Source organism: Tupaia chinensis, unplaced genomic scaffold (genome assembly GCF_000334495.1).
Source record: "Tupaia chinensis unplaced genomic scaffold, TupChi_1.0 Scaffold139072_1, whole genome shotgun sequence".
NCBI classification, from domain to species: Eukaryota; Metazoa; Chordata; class Mammalia; order Scandentia; family Tupaiidae; genus Tupaia; species Tupaia belangeri.
Genome location: NW_006198962.1, coordinates 1,621,775 through 1,643,191, shown reverse-complemented (window position 1 = coordinate 1,643,191; position 21,417 = coordinate 1,621,775). Strand labels below are relative to the sequence as shown.

General features: G+C 40.9%; 1 protein-coding gene across 1 annotated transcript in view; it reads left to right on the top strand.

Moving 5' to 3' along the window:
* The window catches only part of VWC2 (von Willebrand factor C domain containing 2), a 156,458-nt gene extending 135,124 nt beyond the window's left edge, over window positions 1-21,334 (top strand). Inside the window, exon 3 of the mRNA XM_006161807.1 lies at window positions 20,520-21,334. Within this exon, the coding sequence (XP_006161869.1) occupies window positions 20,520-20,671 (152 nt within the window). The 3' untranslated portion in view covers window positions 20,672-21,334. The remainder of the gene's footprint in view (window positions 1-20,519) is intronic.
* Window positions 21,335-21,417: the final 83 nt, after the last annotated feature.

Sequence of the window (21,417 nt, the reverse complement as noted above, 5' to 3'; positions counted from 1 at the left end):
GTTGCAGGAGAAAAAAATAACAGTAAAACTGTTCATATCAAAATTTAAAAATGCATATATGATGACTGCAGTAAGCTATATAGCCCCAGCTGGCTACTACTTTATGTTATAATATGTTCATTCTACTCACTGAGGTTTATGCATAAAGTCAGACTTGGGTTCATGTATAGGTATCCATCAGCTGTGCTAGCTATTGGATATATTTAGACTACTTAAGTTCATTAGCAAATCAATTAAATGGGGGGTGGAAGGCATAGAAAGCAACCATGGATACCAGAGATAATGTGGGAGGAGGGGGGGACATGGCAGAGGGTGAGGGATAGGGAATCAAGGATGGCAAAACAAAGTATACAAGACATAAGAATTGGAAAATTATTTGCTGATAACATGTATGTTGATGTGCTTGATTGAGCCAATATACAGTGTATTTGGATGGAATATTCATTTGTATGCTGTAATGATGTATAGTGAATTAATGTAAAAAATAAATAAATTTAAAGAGAAAAAAAAAGAAAGAAACCTTTAAAAAAATTAAACATTTAAAAAAAATAGTGAAACTATAATTCTACATTCTTTTACTAGTCATGACAGTAACTCTTCCATTGAGAACAACTCTAAGGATTGGGTAGAATGAACAAACACTAAAAAAACAAAAACTAGTTTAGAAGTATCAGCCAACAAAGGGCTTGAAGATCTAGCTCCCAAAGAAAAGGAGGGCTCAGGGATAAACCCAGGTTGACCTCCATATTGTTTCCTGGAGGCATCTGCCAGCTCAGAGAGCAGGAAATAGACAACTGGCTGGAAGCAAGAGCCCCAGGCTTGCAACATTCTCGCTGCACTGGCATTCCGGGGTGCCAGGGCAGCTGAGATTGAGAGGCCAGAGGTGCAGACAAAGAGGAAATGGCAAGAAGTGAGGTCAAATTCTGCATGGACTTTCCCTTAAAGGCATTTGCAGACTCCTAAACTGCACATGGATACAACAAGACACACAGAAACCTAGCAAGAAACAGCTGCTGCTGGCTGAAGCCTTGAGCAGAGATGTTACCCCGTCGCTGTGCTAAGGAGAGAGAGATGCAGAGTCCTACAGGGTGGAGGCATCCTATAAAACACCAGGAGCTTTCCACTAGAACTGTATGGAGCTACAGCCTGGGGGCAATGGGGCACACTGGAAAGATTCAGCCAGGCAAAACCAAAACCCTCTTCTCTGGGTGAAGGCAGTCTCTTAGGCTCTTCTCTGCCTGGCAAAGGCACTATTCAGAATCTTTGCAATTTGTTCTGTTGAGTATCTGTTATTTAATTTTAAAAAATTGCCTGACAAGTCAAAAAATAATATCAAATGACAGCAAACCAAGAGAAAACAAACTAAAACAGAAAATAAGAAACAAACCTCTAGGTTATCACTAAATAGTAAATACCATTGCAGAGCTTTAGAGTAACTCCAATTTACATAATCAAGAACATGGAAAAGTTGGAGAATTTCATGAAGAAGTGGAATATACTGAAAAATTCCTAGTATTGGAAAAGGCAATAACTAAAATTAAGAATTTAATAGGGGACCAGCAGATGGCATAATGGCTATGTCACTGGACTCCCATGTAGTCGCCTGTGGTTCGAGTCCTGGATCTGGTGGCTTAAACTCACGCTGGGTGCATGTGCGTGCCCAAGATCCCGAGAGGAGAATGGAGGAGAAGGGACTGTGGTGTGGCCATCTCCCATGGGGGGTGATTTCTCGCTTTCTGTCTGTCTCTATCTTTCTGGTGAGCTCCTGTGCCCTATAGCAAAAAAATAAAAATAAAAAGTAAAAAAGTGAATTTAATAGAAGAATTTACCCAAAAGATGAAACAAAACAGAAGAGTGTTGGCGATTTGGAAGACATACCAGTAGAAAATATTCAAGTAAGGTGGGAGTGAGAACAAAAGAAAACAAAAGACACGGGAAGAGAAGAAGTCTGGTGCATGTACAATTTAAATCTCAGGAATGATGAGTGAGAAAGTGGCAGAAACAAATCTGGAGAACAAATAGAAGAGACTAACAAAAGATATCAAGTCACAAGTTTAACAAGCTTGACAAACCTCAGGCAAAATAAATTCTAAAACGATCACACCAAGGTGGTGCACAGATACATTACTAAAATCCAAAGACAAAAATAAAAATCTTAAAAATGAACATTTAAAAAGGGGCACATTATCTTCAAAGAAACAAAATACTGACTGCTTAACTGACTTAACAAAAATGGTGAAGGCTAAGGAAACCGAATGGCACCTTTAAATTCTAGAAGAAAGTAGTTGCACCTAAAAGTCTGTGAGCACCAAAATTAGCCCTCAGAAAGGAAGGCAATCCAAAAATACTTTTGGTCTCTCCCAAAACAAATGCAAAAATAAGCAAACTGAGTGTTCATTGCTAGCAGACCCAAATGACAAAAATTACTGGAAAGGGTATTTCAGGCAATAGGAAAATAACCAGCCCGGTAGAGGGGAAAAAAAGGAACAATAAACAGTCCATAAGATCACAAGCAAGGAACAAGAAACAAAAAGAGATGGGCCAAATGGAAAGTAAGTAATAAGGCCATTAATTTCAGCCAGCCATATTTATTGTTACATTGAATAAAAATTAATAAAGAATATGAATTAAAAAATATTTTCCAACATGATTTTTAAAACTCTGTATTCTGTTTCCAAGAGAAGACTTTTTTTTTTTTGTCAGAGTGTGCATGCACTTGAGAGAGAGAGAGAGAGATTGAAAGACAAGAAGAGAAAGCACTTCCCAGTGGGGTGTGGTCATGCTGCAATCCCATCTTCCATTTCTGCATCCTGCCAGGTGAGTTAGTCATGTGCATGCATCTGGTGTGCTCTTCAATTTGCTAGGTCTGGGATTAAAACTACATTAGGCCACGTGGAATAGAGCTCGTTACTATTAGTCCACGGTGCCAGGTCCGGAGAAACATTAACTAGAGGGTAGAAAAATGTAGAATGTGGGACCAGCAGATGGTGTAATGGTTATGGCACTGGACTCCTACCTGGTTGACTGCAGTTCAAGTCCTGGACCCAGTGGTTTAATACTCATGTTTGGCACTTTATATGTGCCCCAAATCCTAAAAGAATGGAGAAGAAGAGATTGTAGCATGATTTTTCCCCTCGGTGGGGCGTGATTTCTCATTTTCTGTCTCTGTCTCTCCAGCAAGTGCACGCACCCTATAGCAAAATTCTCCCTCTCAAAAAAAAAATGTAGAATGTAAAAAGACAAAGATGTATCAAGTAAACTCTAAGTAGTAGAAAGCAGTTGGCACAACAAAGTAGACTGAGTCCAGGAAGCATCACAAAACACAAATGATGGAAGGCTACCTTGGACCAGAAGACATTACTCTGCATGTACCTCTAGCTTTCAAACAGGTAAAGCAACATTCGAAAGAACTGAAAGGGGGCCAGCAGGTGGTGTAGTGGTTAAGGCACTGGATTCCCACATGGTTGACTGCAGTTCAAGTCCTGCACCTAGTGACCTGAAAATCATACCAGGCAATTGTGCATGCATGCCCAAAATTCCAGGATGATAATAGAGGATAAAGGACTGCAGTATGGCCATCCCCCTGAGGGTGATTTCTCACTTTCCCTCTCACTGCCTCTTTCTTGTGAGGACATATACCCTACAGCAAAAAACCTTAAAAAAAAAAAAAAAAAAAAAAAGAGTTAAAAGGAAAGATAACAAAAGTGATAATAATCCAGGATCCAGATCAACTAGAATTCTCATATGCTGATTCTGAAAGTGAAAACTGGGGAGATCAGCAGTTGGCACAATGGCTATGTCATTGGACTCCCATGTAGCAAACTAGGATTCAAGTCCCGGACCCGGTGGCTTAAACTCACACTGGGCGCGTGTGGGTGCGTGCATGCCCAAGATCCTGAGAGGAGAATGGAGAAAGGATTACGGTGTGACCATCCTCCCGGGGCATGATTTCTCGCTTTCTACCTCTCTTTCTCTGACTTTCTGGCGAGCACACATACTCTATAGCAAAAAAAAAAAAAAAGGTAAAAAGAAAGAAAATTGGTATACTCGCTTAGGGAAAATGTTTTTTGCCTTCCACTGCAACCAAAAGTACACATAACCCAGCTGTCCTGTCCTTGGGTTATGTATGTTTTTGCACACCAAGAATGTATCTAAGAATATTGATGGTAGATGTTTTATTTCATAATAGCTCATTTTTTGGTTGTTTTTAGAGATTTTTGTCATGGAGCACATGTACTCAGAGACAGAGAAACAGTAAGTTAGAAATCACCCCCCCCCGGGAGGATGGCCCACACCACAGTCCCTTTTCCTCCATTCTCCTCTCAGGATTTTGGGCATACAGGCACGTATGCCTGACCTGAGTTTTAAGCTGTCAGGTCCAGCACTCCAACCACGGTCTACCACATGGGAGATCAGTGACGTAACCATTATGCCATCTGCTGGTCACTCAAGATAACTCATTCTAATACCTGCTACTATGCTACCAGCATTTTCAACTACTGATAGGTGTTTAGAAGTACCTATTGCTGGGCATGATATTTACAGATTCTGAATGCCTTTAATCTCAACTACTCAGGGGTCTGAGGCAGAAGGATCACAAGTTTGAGGCCAGCCTGGGTAACAGAGTGAGACTCTGTCTCTAAAAAAAGAAAGAAAAAAATACAATCTATCAGTGGTAGACAATAAATATCTATTAAAAATAGTAAGCATAGCCCAGTTCAGTGGAACAGGCAGTAGAGTGCCACTGCATAATGCTAGAGCTACATGGAAGGCTCAGGTTCGCATCCTGGACCAAGCTGAACACACCCAGTGTGGTGGTGCATGCTTGTAACCCTAACTCAATAGGAAGCTAGGGCAGGAAGACCACAGCATACTGAGACCTTGTGAAAACTACCCATTGCTCTACTTGTCCTCCGCCCACTACCTTCTCTGTCTGTCTTTTAAAAGTTAATAGATTATGGTATGTTTATAAAGTGAGACACTGTACAAGAATGAAATAAGTATACTATCATGCAACAATGAATTGATCTCATTCAAAATACCACAATTTTTTTTAAAGAGGCCCACTAGAAAAGGGCATTTATATGATTTTGTTTCTGTGGAGTGCAGAAATAGGCCAGTGTGTTCTGTTCTCTCAGAAGGCAGCAGGAAGCACTGGGGGCCTCTCCGTGCCGGGGAAGTTCCACTCCACAATTTGTGTTGTTTTTAAGCACCTGCTGTCATCCTATCACGGATGTGCTGCGTAGTGGGTGGGTGAACCATGAGGTAGCCTGCCAGGTCTCAGGCCCTGTTTCTCTGCCCTGTAGCTGCCACTGTGCAAGGGGGTCAGTCACGTTTTACTGACAATTTATTGGTGCACTTTCCAAACACTGCTCTGTGAAATATAAATGTTCATCAGATACTAATAACTTTGTGAGTAAAGACTTCCATGGTCGAGTGAGTTTAGAAAATGCTGTGTACTCCAGCCATTTCTCTGAGGTCTACAGTATGTACAGCCTATTAAGGCTCTGAAAGATCTTCAGCAAAGAACCCAAATTTAAGTTGTTTAATAAAGATTGTCCTGATGTTTTTAACAGTGGAGACTTTTTTTAACAAAAATAATTATTTTATTTAACTTTATTTATTTATTTTTAATTAACCAGAGAGAGACAGAATGAGAGAGAGAAAGAAAAAGCGAGAAAGCAAGCCACCAGGTCAGACTCTTGAACTGTGGTTGGCCATGTAGACCCTTAACCACCATACCACCTGCCAGCCCTGAGACTTTTATTTTTAAACAAGTTATCTTTTGCCATGTTGAAATAAGGACTTTGGGACCAGTGGTTAGTGTAATGGCTATGTCGCTGGACTCCCACGTAGTCGACCACGGTTCGAGTCCCGGACCCAGTGGCTGAAATTCACACCAGGCGTGTGTGCGTGCATGCCAAAGATCCTGAGAGGAGAATGGAGGAGAAGGGATTGCGGCATGGTCATCCCCCCTGGGGGGTGATTTCTCGCTTTCTGTCTCTCTGTCTCTCTCTGTCTGTTTTTTTTTACAACCCCTATAGCAAAAACCACTCCAAAAAAAAAAAAAAAAGAAAAGAAAGAAGGACTTTGGAAAATACTTCTCATTCTTTATTCCTCTGAGTGGGATGTATTTATGCTTTCTGAGAACTTAGAGTCTTTTTTTATTTCTTTTTCTTTTCCTTTTTCAATTTCCAGAGCACATGTGTACTCATTAATAAATGAAGAAAAGTGAGAAAGCACCCTCCATGGGGGATGGTCATACCACAATCCTTTCCTCCTCCATGTCTCCATCCTGTCAGAATTCCTGACAGGCACGTACACATACCTTGCATGTTTTTCAAGTCACTGGGGCTGGTATTTGAACCAAGGTTGGTCATGTGGGATCCAACCTTCTTGGACTACTAGCCCATAGGGCTGACCTTATTTCTTGAATTTGGAAGGCGATGGCTGGCCTATGATAAATTATATCACTTTTAAGGGATGGGCTAAAATGAACAGGAGTTGTGCACTAGGTTCTAGGAGTCTGGGATAGAGCATGGCCTGAAGAAAGGTCAACTGTGGGAAAGGTTTCTCTTCCCTTCCCACAGTGCTCCCTCTGAGCCCTGAGAAGCAGAATAATAGTTTGGTAGGCAGAATTCTCACCAACAGATGATAAAGATTATTTCTTCTACAAAGACTGTTTATGGAATTAACCGACTCTGTAGAAATAATAATTAATGCATGCTTGTAGACTATAGAATTCTAAGCATGAATATGAGTGACCGGCCCATAGAAAAATAAGTGTGTTTCTCAGGGTGCTGAGATGCAACAGTTCCTTTTATATAGTTTTGAGGACAGGAGAGTTATCGTTTACACTGATCAACTTAAAAAGATAGTGGAAGTGGAGGCTTATAGGTTATAGGTGAATTTGAAATTCTTAGATTAATACTTGGTTAGAGAAGAATCACAAGTCTCTGTTCCTGATAGAAATCAGCAAAGGAATAAGAAGGTTTACTATGCATCATAAAAACATTGCCTGGGACAGTATGTAGCATCCCACTACCAATGGTCTGTTAATGTTTGGAGGTCTGACCCCCAGGCCCCCTGGGAAACAAGTTTGGAATAGGAAAAAGTCAGACTTTTGTCCTCAAGATCAAATGTGCTTTGTTTTCATGTTTATTTTAAGCTCGTTCATTATTTTTCTGCATTTTAGCTGTTCTGGTTTTTAAAAAATGTTTTTGTGCTTAATCCTTACCAAAAAAGCCCACCTGTCAGCTTGAACACAGAGTCACACATATTTTTAGTTGTTTCTTTTTACTTTCAAGTAAAATGAAAATGCATCTTAGAAAACCAGTTTTTTTCTGTCCTTGTGAGACCAGTGCCCAGTGACTCTGAAATATACCAGATATGTGAAAGGGAATTTGAAATGCAATCATGACTTTCTGTGCAAATAACAGTGGGGGAATTTCATATTCAGGAGTCAAGATCATCTCTGAGAACATGATTTACAATGAGGCAGAGAAGAAAGAGCCGTTTCAAAAGAAGTGTGGAATGTAGTTTGATATCCCTGGGAATTATTTTGATTTTGATTTTATGGCTCCAAAGGAAAATCATCCATAATCTAGAGTTGGAGATAAAATATACTACCACAGGGAGCCCTGGACCCTGCAAGCGCGGATGACATGATGCCTGCCCCATTGGCTTTCCTTCAGTGTTCAGTCCTGGATAGAAAGGGGGGATTGGACCCATGCCTTATGTGTGTCTTTGTTCATTCACAGTCTTCTTTGTGGCTTACCATCCCTTATTGTAAAATCTAAAACATATTGGCAGCACATTCATCAGCACAGCTGTGGTAGTTCTAATATTTTCATATATTAGTTTATTATTTGACTCTAACAATTTAACTCAATCGTACACACACTGGGCTCCATTCTGAGCCACATACAGATCCTGGGGAGACAGAGGAGTGTCTTTGTGGCTTCTGCCCCCAGGGACTTCCAATCAGGAGACATACTGGGAGGCTCTGGGTTAGTCGCTGTGAAAAGTAGCTCTGCCTGAGATGGGAGCATCCAGAAGGGTGCTCATTGACTAACATCTAAGAGGTTCTTGCTTCATTTGGAATTTGTGAGCCTCAGCCCACCTTAGTTTTAGTTCAGCACAGTTTAGGTGAAAGCACCTACATGGCCCAGACTATGCGGGCAACCAGGGCAAAAAATGTGGCATGACACAGATTTTACATTCCTGAAGACACATTGTGGACGATCTTAAAGAGGAAAGACTCCTTCTTCCTGTGACATCCTTCTAAGAGTGAGCCTCTGTCATCTGTCCCAGGCATTTGGAGCCAGTATGATACTGTGTGTCTTAATCTGTTTGTACTGTTCTAACAAAATAGCAAAGGCTTGGTAAATCATAAACATCAGAAGTTTATCTTCTCACAGTGCTGGAGTCTAGGAAGGCCAAGATCAAGGCTCTAGAGGGTTTGGTGTCTGTTCCAGCAATGAAATCTCAAATGCTCCAAAATTTTTGAGTGCCGACATGAGTAGAAAATTCTATACCTGACTAAATATAAGTCACAGTCAAATGCTGCAATACAAAAAATGTATATGTATAGTTAAAATTTGTTTCAGAATCACAGGAACAGAAGCAATATTTGAAATAATGATTAAGAATTTCCCCCAAATGAATGTAAGACACCAAACTATATTTCAATGAGCTCAGAATACCAAGCGAGATAAATGCCAGAAAAATTATACCTAGGCATATCGTTTTCAAACTAAGAAAGTCAGTGACAGCAAAGAAATCCTGAAAGATGGCAGAGGTGGAAAAACACCTAATGTATACAGGAACAAAGATAATCTTATCTGCCTTATCCTCAGAGACTGTGCAAGCAAGAAGAGAGTGGACTGAAATATTTAGCATGGTACACACACACACACACACACACACACACACACACACACACAAATCATGTTTGAATTCTGTGCCCTGTAAGATTATCCTTCATAAGGGAGAACTAAATAAGGACTTACTCAGACAAATAAAAAATTGATGGAGTTTTTTGTTGTTGTTTTCTTGTTTTTAAATTGTTTTCCCAGTAGACCAGCCTTGGAAGAAATATTAAAAATGTTCTTCAGACAGAGGGAAAATGAAATAGGTCAGAAAGAGCATTTGCAAAGAAATTTGTAAAGGAAAAAAAAAATGACATGATGGTCTAAGTAGAAGAAACCCCTAAAACTAATAAGTAATTATATCAAGGTTGTAAAATGCAAAGCTCATGTACAATACTTAATCACTTTCCTATGTATGAGCAATGGGCAACTGGAATTTGAAATTTAAAACACAGTACTATTTACATTAGCACCTCAAAATGAAATAGATACGTATTTAACAAAATATGGACACAATTTATATAGGGGAAACTGCCAAACTCTCATAAATCATAGAACTAAGTAAATGGAGAGATGTTCCACACCCGTAGATAGGACTACTCAATACAACCAAGATGTCAGTTCTTCCCATCTTGACCTATATAGATTAAAAGCAACCCGCTCCTCAAATTCCAGCAAGTTACTCTATGGATATAAAAACCAATCCTAATTTACATGGAGAAGCAAAAGACTTAGAATAGCCAATATGATACTGAAGAAGAATGAAGTTAGAAGACCAACATCACCCTAAGACTTACTATAAGCTATAGCAATCAAGACTATGTCATGTTGTCAAAAGAATAGACACATTGATTAGTAGAATATAGTAGAGCCCAGAAATAAACACACATAAATATATCCAATGGATTTTTTTCTTTCTTTTTAAATTTAAATTTATTTACTTATTTATTTAGTTTTATATTCAGTCACTGTATCATTACAGCGTACGAAGTGAATTTTCCCATCATGAATACACTGTATATTGATTCAGTCAAAGTCATCACCATACACAGTGTAATCAACAAATTAACAAATTTCGTTCTTTTTTTTTCTTTCTTTTATTTTTTTTTGAGAGGTTTTTCTTATGGAGTGTGTGTGTGCACCAGAGAGAGACAGAAAGTGAGAAATCACCCCCAAGGGAGGATAGCCAAGCCACAATCCCTTCTCCTCCATTCTCGTCTTGAGATCTTGGGCACACACACAAAGGTGCCCAGCATGAATTTAAGCCACCAAGCCCAGGACTTGAACCATGGTCAACTACATGGGAGTCCAGTGACATAGTCATTAGGCCAACTGCTGGTCCCCAAATTTCTCTCTACTGTAGGTTCCTTAAATGTTTTGCTTCATTCATCTTCCCTTTGATTCCCTCCCTCTCACCCCTCCTATTTCCCACTCTCCTCCCACCCTGTCTCCAGTATCACCATTGCTCCCCAAGGTTTTGTACCTTCTAGTCTTTCAGTTTCACCCTAGAGTGCTGATATTCAGTATATTCTGAGTGGGGACATATGGTGATTCTCTTTCACAGTCTGGCTTGTTTTGCTGAGCAGTAAATCTTCCATATTTGTCCACTTTCTATCAAATGTGAGGGTCATGTTTTTTATGGTTGAGTAGTATTTCATAGTGTGAACAAAGCCAATATAATGGAACAAAGATGATCTTTTCAATGTGGTAACAAGTATATATCTACATGTAAAACATGTTAGTGCAGACACAGACTTTATACACCATTCACAAATATTAACCCCAAGTAGATCATATTCTTAAATGTGCATCATAAAAATGTAAAACTCCTGGAAGATAATATAGAAGAAAATCTATATAACCTTGGATTTAGGGACTTTTTTTTTTTTTTTTGAGAGGTTTTTTTGCTATAGGGCATGTGCAGTCACCAGGAGGACAGAGACAGAAAGTGAGAAATATCCCCCTGGGGTGGGGGAGATGGCCACACTGCAATCCCTTCTCCTCTATTCTCCTCTCGGGATCTTGGCCACGCACACACATGCACCCAGCATGAGATTAAGCCACCAGGTCTGGGACTCGAACTGCAGTTAACTACATGAAAATCCAGTGACATAGCCATTATGCCAATTGCCAGAAAGACAAGGAGACAGAAAGTGAGAAATCACCCCCCAGAGGAGATGGCCATGCCACAATCCCTCCTCATCCATTCTCCTCTCAGGATCTTGGGCACACCTGTATACATGCCTGGCATGAGTTTAAGCCACCAGGTCCGGAACTCAAACCGCAGTCAACTACATGGGAGTCCAGTGACATAGCCATTACTCCAACTGCTGGTCCCAGGATGACTTTTTATATATAACACCAAGGGCATAAACCATGAAAGGAAGAGATGATGGGCTGGCCTTCGTTAACATTAAAGTTCTCAAGCCAGTCATGGTGGCATAGCAATGGCGCATCATACCTGTGAATCCACAGGAAGACCAAGGTTGGTTCCCTGTATACACTGGGTGTGCATGCATGAGTTCTAGTTTCTGGCAGGCTGGGAAGCCTGTGGAAGAAGATTGATATGTGAAACTCCATTGAGGCTGTTTCCCTTTCTTTGTCTGAAAATACATAGACAAACTTCTAAAAAATTGTTCTGGGGATGAGTAGATGGCAGAGCAGTTAAAATACCACTGGACTTACATATGGATGACTGTGATTTGAGTCCTGGACCTGGTGGCTTGAAAATCATGCCAGGTGCATGTGTGTGCATGCCCAAGATCCTGGGAGGAGAATGAAGAAGGGATTGAGGCGTGGCCATCTTCCCTGAAGGATGATTTCTCACTTTTCCTCTTACTGTGTCTGTCTCTCTCTTTGCCAAGAGCATGCACCCTACAGCAAAAACCTAAGAATAAATAAATAAATAAAAAATTGTTGTTTTGTGAAAGATGTTGTCCTGAGAATAAGGCGGCAGGTGCAGATGAGAGATAGTATTTGCAAAAGACACTTAAGGTATTTAACCGTTGTCCAAAACATACACACAATTTTGAAAAAAAATGATGACATGATGAGAATCATTCTACCTCTTTTCAGGACTATGATATTGGTAAGAGGACAGACATGTAGATGAACTATACCCAGCAAGAAGCCAGAAATAGACGCATAACAGTACGTTCAACTTATTTTTGATAGTGGTGCAAAGGCAACTCAGTTAAAGGATAGGCTTTCAATGAATGGTACTGATGAAGTGGATATTGGGTGGGGGGGGACCTTCACCCTAAACCTCAAACCTTACACAAAATCATCTCAAAATGGTTAATAGATTTAAATGTAAATCATGAAAATACAAAAATTTTTGTAAGATAATATAGGAGAAAAATATTCAGGCTTCTTGGTAAGTCCTTAGGTAGAACATGGAAAGTGTGATCCATAAAAGAAAAAGCTCGTATGTTTGATCATTACAATATAAAACTTATGCTAAAGACCCGATTAGGATGAGGAAAAGACAAGCTATGAACTAGGAGAAATATTTGCAAACCTCTCTCTGACAGAATAACTATTGATAGAACAATACAGAACACTCAAAATTCAACAGTGAAGAAACAAAAGAAAAGCAATCCAGTTAAAAAACTGACCAAGTACATGAAAAGATAAAGGTATAAAATGAAAAATAAAAAACATGAAGAAATGATCTTCACCGGCCAAAACCTCAGATAGCTCTACACGTCTATCAGAATGGCCGAAGCAAAACCTGTGACGGGACCAAAGCTGGTAAGGACGGGAGTGAACTGGACCCCTCACTGGACTGCATGTTTCACAGCCACTCTGCAAAGCGGCGTGACAGTTTCTTATAAAACCGAACAGACACCTGCCTCACAGTCCAGCGACTGCACTCCTAGGCCCTCGCCTCAGAGAGATGAAGACTTGTGTCAAACCTGTACACGAATGGGATAGCACCTTTATTCACAAATGCGCCAAGCTGGTGGAAAAAGTGCCCCTTGATAGGTAAACAGTTAAATCACAGAATAAATATGACTGTTCTATATAAAGCACTGAACTTTGCATACTGGCAACAACGCAGATGTCCGGGGCATTATGCTGTATGATCCCTTTTATATAATCTTCTTTAGTGACCTAAGTGTAGATTTAGGAAATGCATGAATTGTACTTCTGGTTAGATTTAAATTTACAATTAAACAAATACAGAAAAAGATAATCTAGTGATCAAGGGAACTGGATCTCACATAGCGGACCTGAGTTAGAATTTTAGCCCCTCTGGCTTGAGAAACTTGCGAGGTACATATACGTGTGTGTTCCCCAAATCGTGATGGGATGGAGGAAAGGAGGAGGAATTAGGATGTGAACACACGCCATTAAGGGGTGCTTTTTCCTTCTCTCTCCCTGTCTCTGGCAAGCACACATGCCCCCTGGCAATTAAAAAAATACTAACTGATTAAGGGGTTAAGGATGGTGGCAGTGAGGGTCAGGAGAATGAATAAATATGACTATGGCGGTGACACAGTACGATCATTGGTGATGGGACAGCTCTCATTGTGACTGTAGTGGTTACACAGAACTACATATGAGCTAAAATAACCTACACACACCTTGTCAGTTTATACCTTGTCAGTTTCTTTTCTCATATTGTTCTAATTATATAAGATGCAACTACTAAGAAAGGGTCTATTTTTGTAATTTCCTTCCTCCTGAAAGAAAATTGGAGGAGAGGAGATTGCCTTATCCCAGTGACCAAACCTCCTAAGGGGTGCTTTCTCATTTGGCCCCCTTCCCAGGCAAGTGCACATCTTTTATAGCAAATTAAAAAAAAAAAAAAAAAAGGAATCTCACAATTTCATGGGTTTATAAAATGCTATTTAGTAGATGAAAGCTTTTGGTCCAGCCACTGTGGCAGTGCCTTGCAGGACTGGACGCCATATGGCTGATCGCAGGGTCTGATCCCCAGATCAGCCTGAGAACATGCGGGGTGTGTGGGCGGCACCCAGAGATGGTGAGAGGCTGGAAGGATGGGGTAAGGGGATTATTGTGTGTGATGAGGCCGTCGAGGGTGCTTGTCTTTCTCTCTGTCTCTTTCTTGCACACACACACACACACACACACACTATCATAAAAGTAAATTCATCTATTGAATATGTTATAGAAATATAAACTTAAATTTTTATAAATTACCAAACACTTTTAATGTGGTTTTGATTCAGAAACAATTTACAAACTCTAAGTGCAGTAACTTTGTGATAACTAAACATTTGAAACATGAAAAATTAGCAACACAGTATAGAATTCTAAGTTATTTGAATAAATTCCTTACTTAGGCTAAGATCACATTAGATGCAGAAAGTGATTATTTAATAACCTCTTTTTTTTTTTTTTTTTAGGTTTTTGCCATAGGGCACATGAACTTACCAAAGAGAGACAGAGAGAGGGAAAATGAGAAATCACCTCCCCCACCAGGGGACTTGGCCATGCTGCAGTTCCCTCTCTGACATTCTCATCTTGGGATTTGGGCATGCACATATGCGCACCCAGCGTGATTTTTCAAGCCTTTGTGTCTGGGCTAGAATTGGTCATCCATGTAGTAGAACTAGTCGTAGGAGTCAGGAGTCATAGGAATCGAGTGCCTTAATCACCATGCCACATGCTGGCCTTGTAATAAATTTTTTTAAGTTCTTATGTGTAACACAAACTGCCCCTCCCTGCCTTACTCATACTGAGCATTCTTGTGGTTGCCAAGAATATTCAGCATGGACAGTTCCATGAAGTGTTAAAAAGGGGTTTAGTATAAAACCTTTTGTTTTATAAAAAAGAATATAGGTAGCATTAAACTGTCAACAATTTTATAAATTCATGTGATTGTAACATTCTTATCAAGAATTAATCTTATTGTCATAGCCATAGGGGATAAAAATCTGTCAGATCTAATGTTTGTGTCTCCTTCTCCCTAAATTTAGTCTTGATGTAGTAATTCAAGTAATTCTAGAATCTGGGACCAGCAGATGGTGTAATGGTTATGCCACTGGACTCCCAAGTAGTCGATCATGGTTCGAGTCCTGAACCTGGCAGCTTAAAACTCATGCCAGGTGCATGTGTGTGTGCCTAAGATCTCAAGAGGAGAATGGAGGAGAAGGGATTGCAGCATAGCCATCCCCCTGGGGAGTGAGTTCTCACTTTCTGTCTCTCTGCCTCTTCAGCAAGTGCACGTGCCCTATAGCAAAAAATCTCTCAAAAAAAAGAAAGGCCCAGAATCCATGTTTATTCCCGTTACTTATGTAGTAGTGATAAAGAGATGAATAACTATATTTTAAAGGGTATGAAACAACTACTTTCCTATATAAAACATTATATTTTTATTTATTTTAATTTAATTTTTTTTTCTGAGAGATGTTTGTGATAGGACCCATGCACTTGCCAGAGAAACAGAGAGACAGAAAGCAAGAATTCCCCAGGGAGGATGACCACATCGAAATCCTTCCTCCTGCATTCTCCTCTCATAATTTTTGGTACATATCCATAGGTACCTCACGTGAGTTTCAAGCTGCCAGGTCTGGAACTCGAACTGTGATCAGCCAGGTGGAAGTCTAGTGATGTAACTACTCTGCTGGTCCCTAAAACAGAATATAGATTGTGTCTTTCTGCCTCTACAATTTTGTGGGGGGTTTTGTTTGTTTGCTTTGCTTTTTTTTTCTTTTGTTTTCTTTTAGAGGCTTTTGCCTTAGGGTGCATGTGCTCGCTGGAGAGAGACGGTGAGAAGAAAAGTGAGAAATCACCCCCCAAGGATGGTCACCCTGCAATCCATTCCTCTCCATTCTCCTCCTGAGATCTTGGGCACACACACATATGCACCAGGCATGAGTTGTTGTTGTTGTTGTTCTTAGAGATTTTTGCTATGGGGTGTGTGTACTGGCTAGAGAGATAGAAAGCAAGAAATCACCCACTAGGAGGGATGGCCACACTACAATTCCTTCTCCTTCATTCTCCTCTTGGGATTTTAGGCACACACATACACACACCTGGCCTGAGTTTTAAGTCACCAGGTCCAGGACTTGAACTGTGGTCTACTATGTGGGAGTTTAGAGATGCAACCACTACGCCATCTGCTGGCCCCAACGATTGTGTGTGTGTGTGTGTTTAGAGAGAGAGGGCACGTGCATTTGCCAAAGAGACAGAGACAGAAAGAAAATGAGAAATCATTTTCATCCTGGGGGGAGGGTCATAGCCCAATCCCTTCTCTTCCAGTCTCCTCTTGAAAATTTGGGAATGTACGCACACACATCCAGCATGAGTTTCTAAGCTGCCAGGTCTAGGACTCAAACTCTGGTCGACTATGTGGGAGTCCAGCAATGTAACCATTATGCCATCTGCTGGTCCCAAACAATTATGTGTTTTAACTTACTTTAACCATTGGTATCTTTGTTAGCTTTTTGCTTTTCCTCATGAATACAGTTTTACTAAGTCTCCAACAGTTTCTGTATCCCTTCTTGCCTGAGCAGATTGAAAAATGCATTGAAAAGCATTTATACTTTCCTGTGTGCAGAGGGATCTGTGTCACAAAACCCATCAATAGAGGGAGTGTGTGGGGGATAAACCACTGCAGCTCATCCCAATGGAGCCAGACAGCATGAAGTCGGGCTCTGCGCTGACATGGAACAAACAGCTGGGACAGGTTTTCAAGTGAAAATAAGCAAAGTACATAATTAAGAAGTATGCCACTTCTTGTGAAAGAAAAATGAGTTTTTTGGTTTTTATTTTTTAAGAAACATTTTTGCTATAGTGCATGTGTGCTTGCTGGAGAGACAGAGAGAGATGAAGAGACAGAGAGACAGAAAGCTAGAACCCACCCCTCAAAAGGAATAGTCACACTGCAGTCCCTTCTACATTCTCCTCTTGGGATTTTGGCCATGCATGCACATGTGCCTGACAGACTTTCAAGCCACCGGGTCCAGGACTCAAACCATGCTTGACTACATGAGAGTCCAGTGACAACCATTATACTATCTGCTGGTCCCAAGAAGAGCTTTTTTTTTTTTTTTTAATTGAAAGAGCATTTGTGTGCTAACCAGGGAGACAAAAGGAGAGAAAGGGAGTAAGTACACCCAAATGGGATGTGGTCACGCCACAGTCTCTTCTCCTTTTCTCCATTCTGTTGGGACTTCAGGCGCGCGCGCATGAGACAGAAAGAGAACAAAGAGAAGGTATCCCTCAATGGGACGCAGTCATGGTGCAATCCCTTCTTTCCCATTTCTCCATTTTATCAGGATTTGGGGCACAACACACACATGCCCAGTGTGTTTTCCAAGCCTCCAAGTTTTGGATTTGAAGTGCAATCAGCCATGTGAGATCTGGCTCTTTAACCACTAGGTGTGGTTAAAGTATTTAACCAAATGCTTGCTATTCAAGCATTTGCTTGTTGTTGTTGTTGTTTGTTTTGTTTTCTTAAGTTTCATTAGAAGGATAAATAAGAAATTGCTGAACATGGTTCATGGACAAGATGAGCTAAAGATACCATCTGGGTTCAGAAATGAAGATGCTGATAGTGATTAAACGAGTGTGTCAAAAAAACACCAGAGGCATGTAGAAGTTCTGGGCTCCTACTAGCCAAACTTCAGAAAATTTCATTGTCAAAAATTATAGAGACAACAAAGACCCAAAGACAGTGATATAAAAAAAAAAAAAACTGAGATAAACTATTGGGTTTTAAATATGTCATGACTTTCCCAACAACTTAATAATAAGCATTTAAAGACTTACTAGAAGTGACTATTACACTGACATAGACTAATCCATTCTCACGGGACTCTGTGAGGGCAGATGGAATAATGGTTATCTCACTGGACTCCAACATAGTCAACTACAGTTTGAGTCTTGGACCTGGAGGCTCAAAACTAACACTGGGTTTGTGTGTATGTGTGCCCAAAATCCCGGGACAAGAATAAAGGAGATGGGACTCCAGGGCAGCCATCCCCCATGGAGGGGGTGATTTCTTGCTTTCTGTCTCTCTATCTCTGTCTCTCTGGTGAGCGCATGTGCCCTATAGCAAACATCTCTCTCTCTAGGGGAAAAAAGGGCACAAAACAATAGAACAATTGCATTGATCACAGGACCCTTAAGCAGCATTACTAGATTTTTTTTTCGAGAGGTTTTTGCTAATGGGCGCATGCACTCACCAGACAGACAGAGGAAGACAGAGACAGAAAGCGAGAAATCACCCCCCAGGGGGGATGGCCACGCTGCCATCCCTTCTCCTCCATTCTCCTCTCAGGATCTTGAGCACACACGCACACGCGCTGGCGTGAGTTTTAAGCCACCGGGTCCGGGATGCGAACCGCGGTTGACTACATGGGAGTCCAGTGACATAGCCATTACGCTAACTGCTGGTCCCTAGATTTTTAAAAATTTTTTGTACCAGTTTTCCAATCCAGATTTCTCTGGAGACAAGACCTGTAAGTCCTTGCATCTTAGGATATAGGTCTTCCAGCAATTCTGGTGTGCTTCTTATGTGCAGGGCACATTGACAAACATTGGGATGAATTACTAGCAGATTGTGTCTTCAGTTTAACTTCTGTAAAGAATGATAGAAAGAAAGCATGCCAAAGAGAGCTGAAGCAAAATGTAAAATCCAGGCACCTCGTGCAAGCAAGACAGTGTGACCAGTTACTGAAGACTTCACAGTGCAGGTGCCACTGTGGTATGGAAGGGTATTCACCACACAGAGTCTATCCTAGAGCAAGGAATGTGGTAACTAAGGCCTGCTGCAGGCCAGCAGAGGCAGTGGGCAGTGAGTGCTGGGTCTCAGGTTGGGATATTCGCAGGGAGGGGGGTGAATGTCTTGAATTTGATGTACTCTGGTGCACCAACACCGATGGATGAGAGTGTCTTTAATGTAAATAAAGTCCATTCAATGTCAGTAGAGGAGCGGTCAGGACCAGGATGCTCAGTCTGGTACAACAGGCAATGCAGACAGCTGTCTTCTGGAATCCAGGCCGAGAGCTCAAGAGCAGGAAGGCTGGAGCTATAACTTGGGAGTCATTTCCAGAAGGACAATCAGTAAGATTTCAAAGTCTCCAAGGGATGAGAGAAGAAGTCAAAGGATAGGCAGAAAAAATTGAGTTCAAGGAGGGGGAACCAGCAGTTAGCGTAATGGCTATGTCGCTGGACTCCCACGTAGTCGACCGCGGTTCATGTCCGGGACCCGGTGGCTTAAAAAAACTCACGCCGGGTGCGTGTGCGTGCGTGCCCAAGATCCCAAGAGGAGAATGGAGGAGAAGGGATTGCGGCGTGACCATCCCCCCTGGGGGGTGATTTCTCACTTTCTGTCTCTATGTCTCTCTCTGTCTGTCTGGCGAGCGCACACGCCCTACAGTGAAAATCTCTCAAAAAAAAAAAAATTGAGTTCAAGAAGGGAGAGGGGGCAGGTGCCAGAGCCATGTCTGCAAAGGACATTCAGTAGCTGGTATTTTTACCCACTTGACCATCTTGAAAAACCACCACCAAGAAAACATGAATTATTCTGCTTAGAATGATAAAAAGGACAGTTTTTGTCCTGGAGTTTTGCTGGAATCATTTATTTTTAAAGTTTTGCAGATGAACTTTTTTTCATCTTGTTGATGACTTCACACATTATAATTAAACATATTTTGGTTGTCAGCACATTATCAAAGACCTTAGAAGCAAAGAAAGAGGGAGAATGAACATTTCAGCCAACTGCTAACATTCAAAGCTGGGAGCCTCTACTGAGGCTGCCGTAATTGCTCATGTGACTTTTAGGGAGGTACTTGGTGGCAGAACAGTTGTTTGCAGGTGAATCAGTTGTGTGAATTATAATACAGAGGCATTACCCTTTAAAGAGAAAAAAAGTAATTGTGTTGATTCCTATTGGAAATCTCAATACTCTTTTCTTCATGTCATTGACTTTATGCACAAAATGCAGATGTGACAGCTCTGTTGGTTGACGAGTTTATGGTTGGTGTTTCTGATCAGGAATTATGGAGTTCCTTAGTTCTCCTGGTAGGTTACCGAAGAGAACCCCTGCACATCTGAAGATGGTGCTTCTCAAAGTGTGGTCTGCAAACCAGCAGCATCTGCATCACCCAGGAATTTCCTAAAGCAGATTCTGAGACTCCATCCTAAATATAGTGAGTCAGGAACTTGGGGGTGGGGGGACCTTCAGCCTGTGTCTCTGCAGCCCTCCAAGTTATTGTAATGTGTACCCAAGCTGGAAAACCTGCCCCAAGAGGAATAGAAGGCCCACCAGATTGATGTTACTTTGAATAGTTTGCTTGTTTAAGCTCTCTCTGCTAAAAAAATATTTAAAAAACAATGAAGAATAAGACTAGTTCTTTGAAGGTTCCAGTTAGTCATGCTTGTTCTATGATTACTTAGAATTCATTAAATAATTGCAGATTAGGTCCAAGATCTCCACATGGAATGGTGTGTTAAGGAAGATCACAGTGTTGTCGCACATAAAAATTTTAATTAACATTTGTTTCATTTCAGGAAAAAAAAAAAAAAGGAGTACTTCATATTACTGAAATAAGTTTCTCACCATCCTTCATCAGAGAGCAAATAAAACATACACCGCAGTGCCAGCCACCTAACTGTACACACTCTACATTTGTGGGCACACATGGTCTAAAACATTTCTCTGCATTTCAGGTCCAAACTGCTTTGCAGAAACAGCTGTCATCCCGGCCGGCAGGGAAGTGAAGACGGACGAGTGCACCATCTGCCACTGCACCTACGAGGAAGGCACGTGGCGGATTGAGCGGCAGGCCATGTGCACGAGACACGAGTGCCGGCAAATGTAGACGCTCGCCATCCAGAAACTCCGCGTTTTCTAGAACATTTCACTGGGGTGAGCATTCTGGAGACTCTGGGAAATATCAATGAGGAGAAGACTTTTGATGAGGAAAGATGGAAAACCGTTGGTTCTTCTGCTTTTCTTGATAACAATGACTACAAGAGAAGGCAATGGATATATTTCAAAACGTCCAAAGAACTTTGGGCATACAGTTCCTCTCTAAATAAATGTGCTATTTTCACAGTAAGTACACTACAGTACACTATTATATATGAAATGTATTTCTATAATCCCTCAATTAGAAGGCTTATATAAATGTTTTCTATAGATACAGATTAAAATTGCTGTGTGGTCACCCGTCCTCACTGTGTACCTGCATATCTTTTTCAGTTCTGATCCATCCCATGCAAAGGTTCCTGATCGCCAGCTCTCCTTCACATCTTCACATGCGGTAGTGCACGCACTCACAGGTCGCAAGATAATAGGACTGATTTATACTGAACCTTGTCCGCATTCCATTTAATTACAAAAAGCTAATGTTTATCCTCAGAAAATCCAGTGTAATTCACCTAAACCTATTGTTTCTTTCTTATAGTAACAGACTGCTTTTACCAGCTTCACTCTCAGTGATTTGGGAAATGCAGGTATACATATAAACATGGTTTTTCAGTTCCTTTAAACTTCGAAGACCATAGATAAATGCAGACATGCATTCATGCTCATTTTCCTTCTTTTCCTTCTAAGCAGAACTTT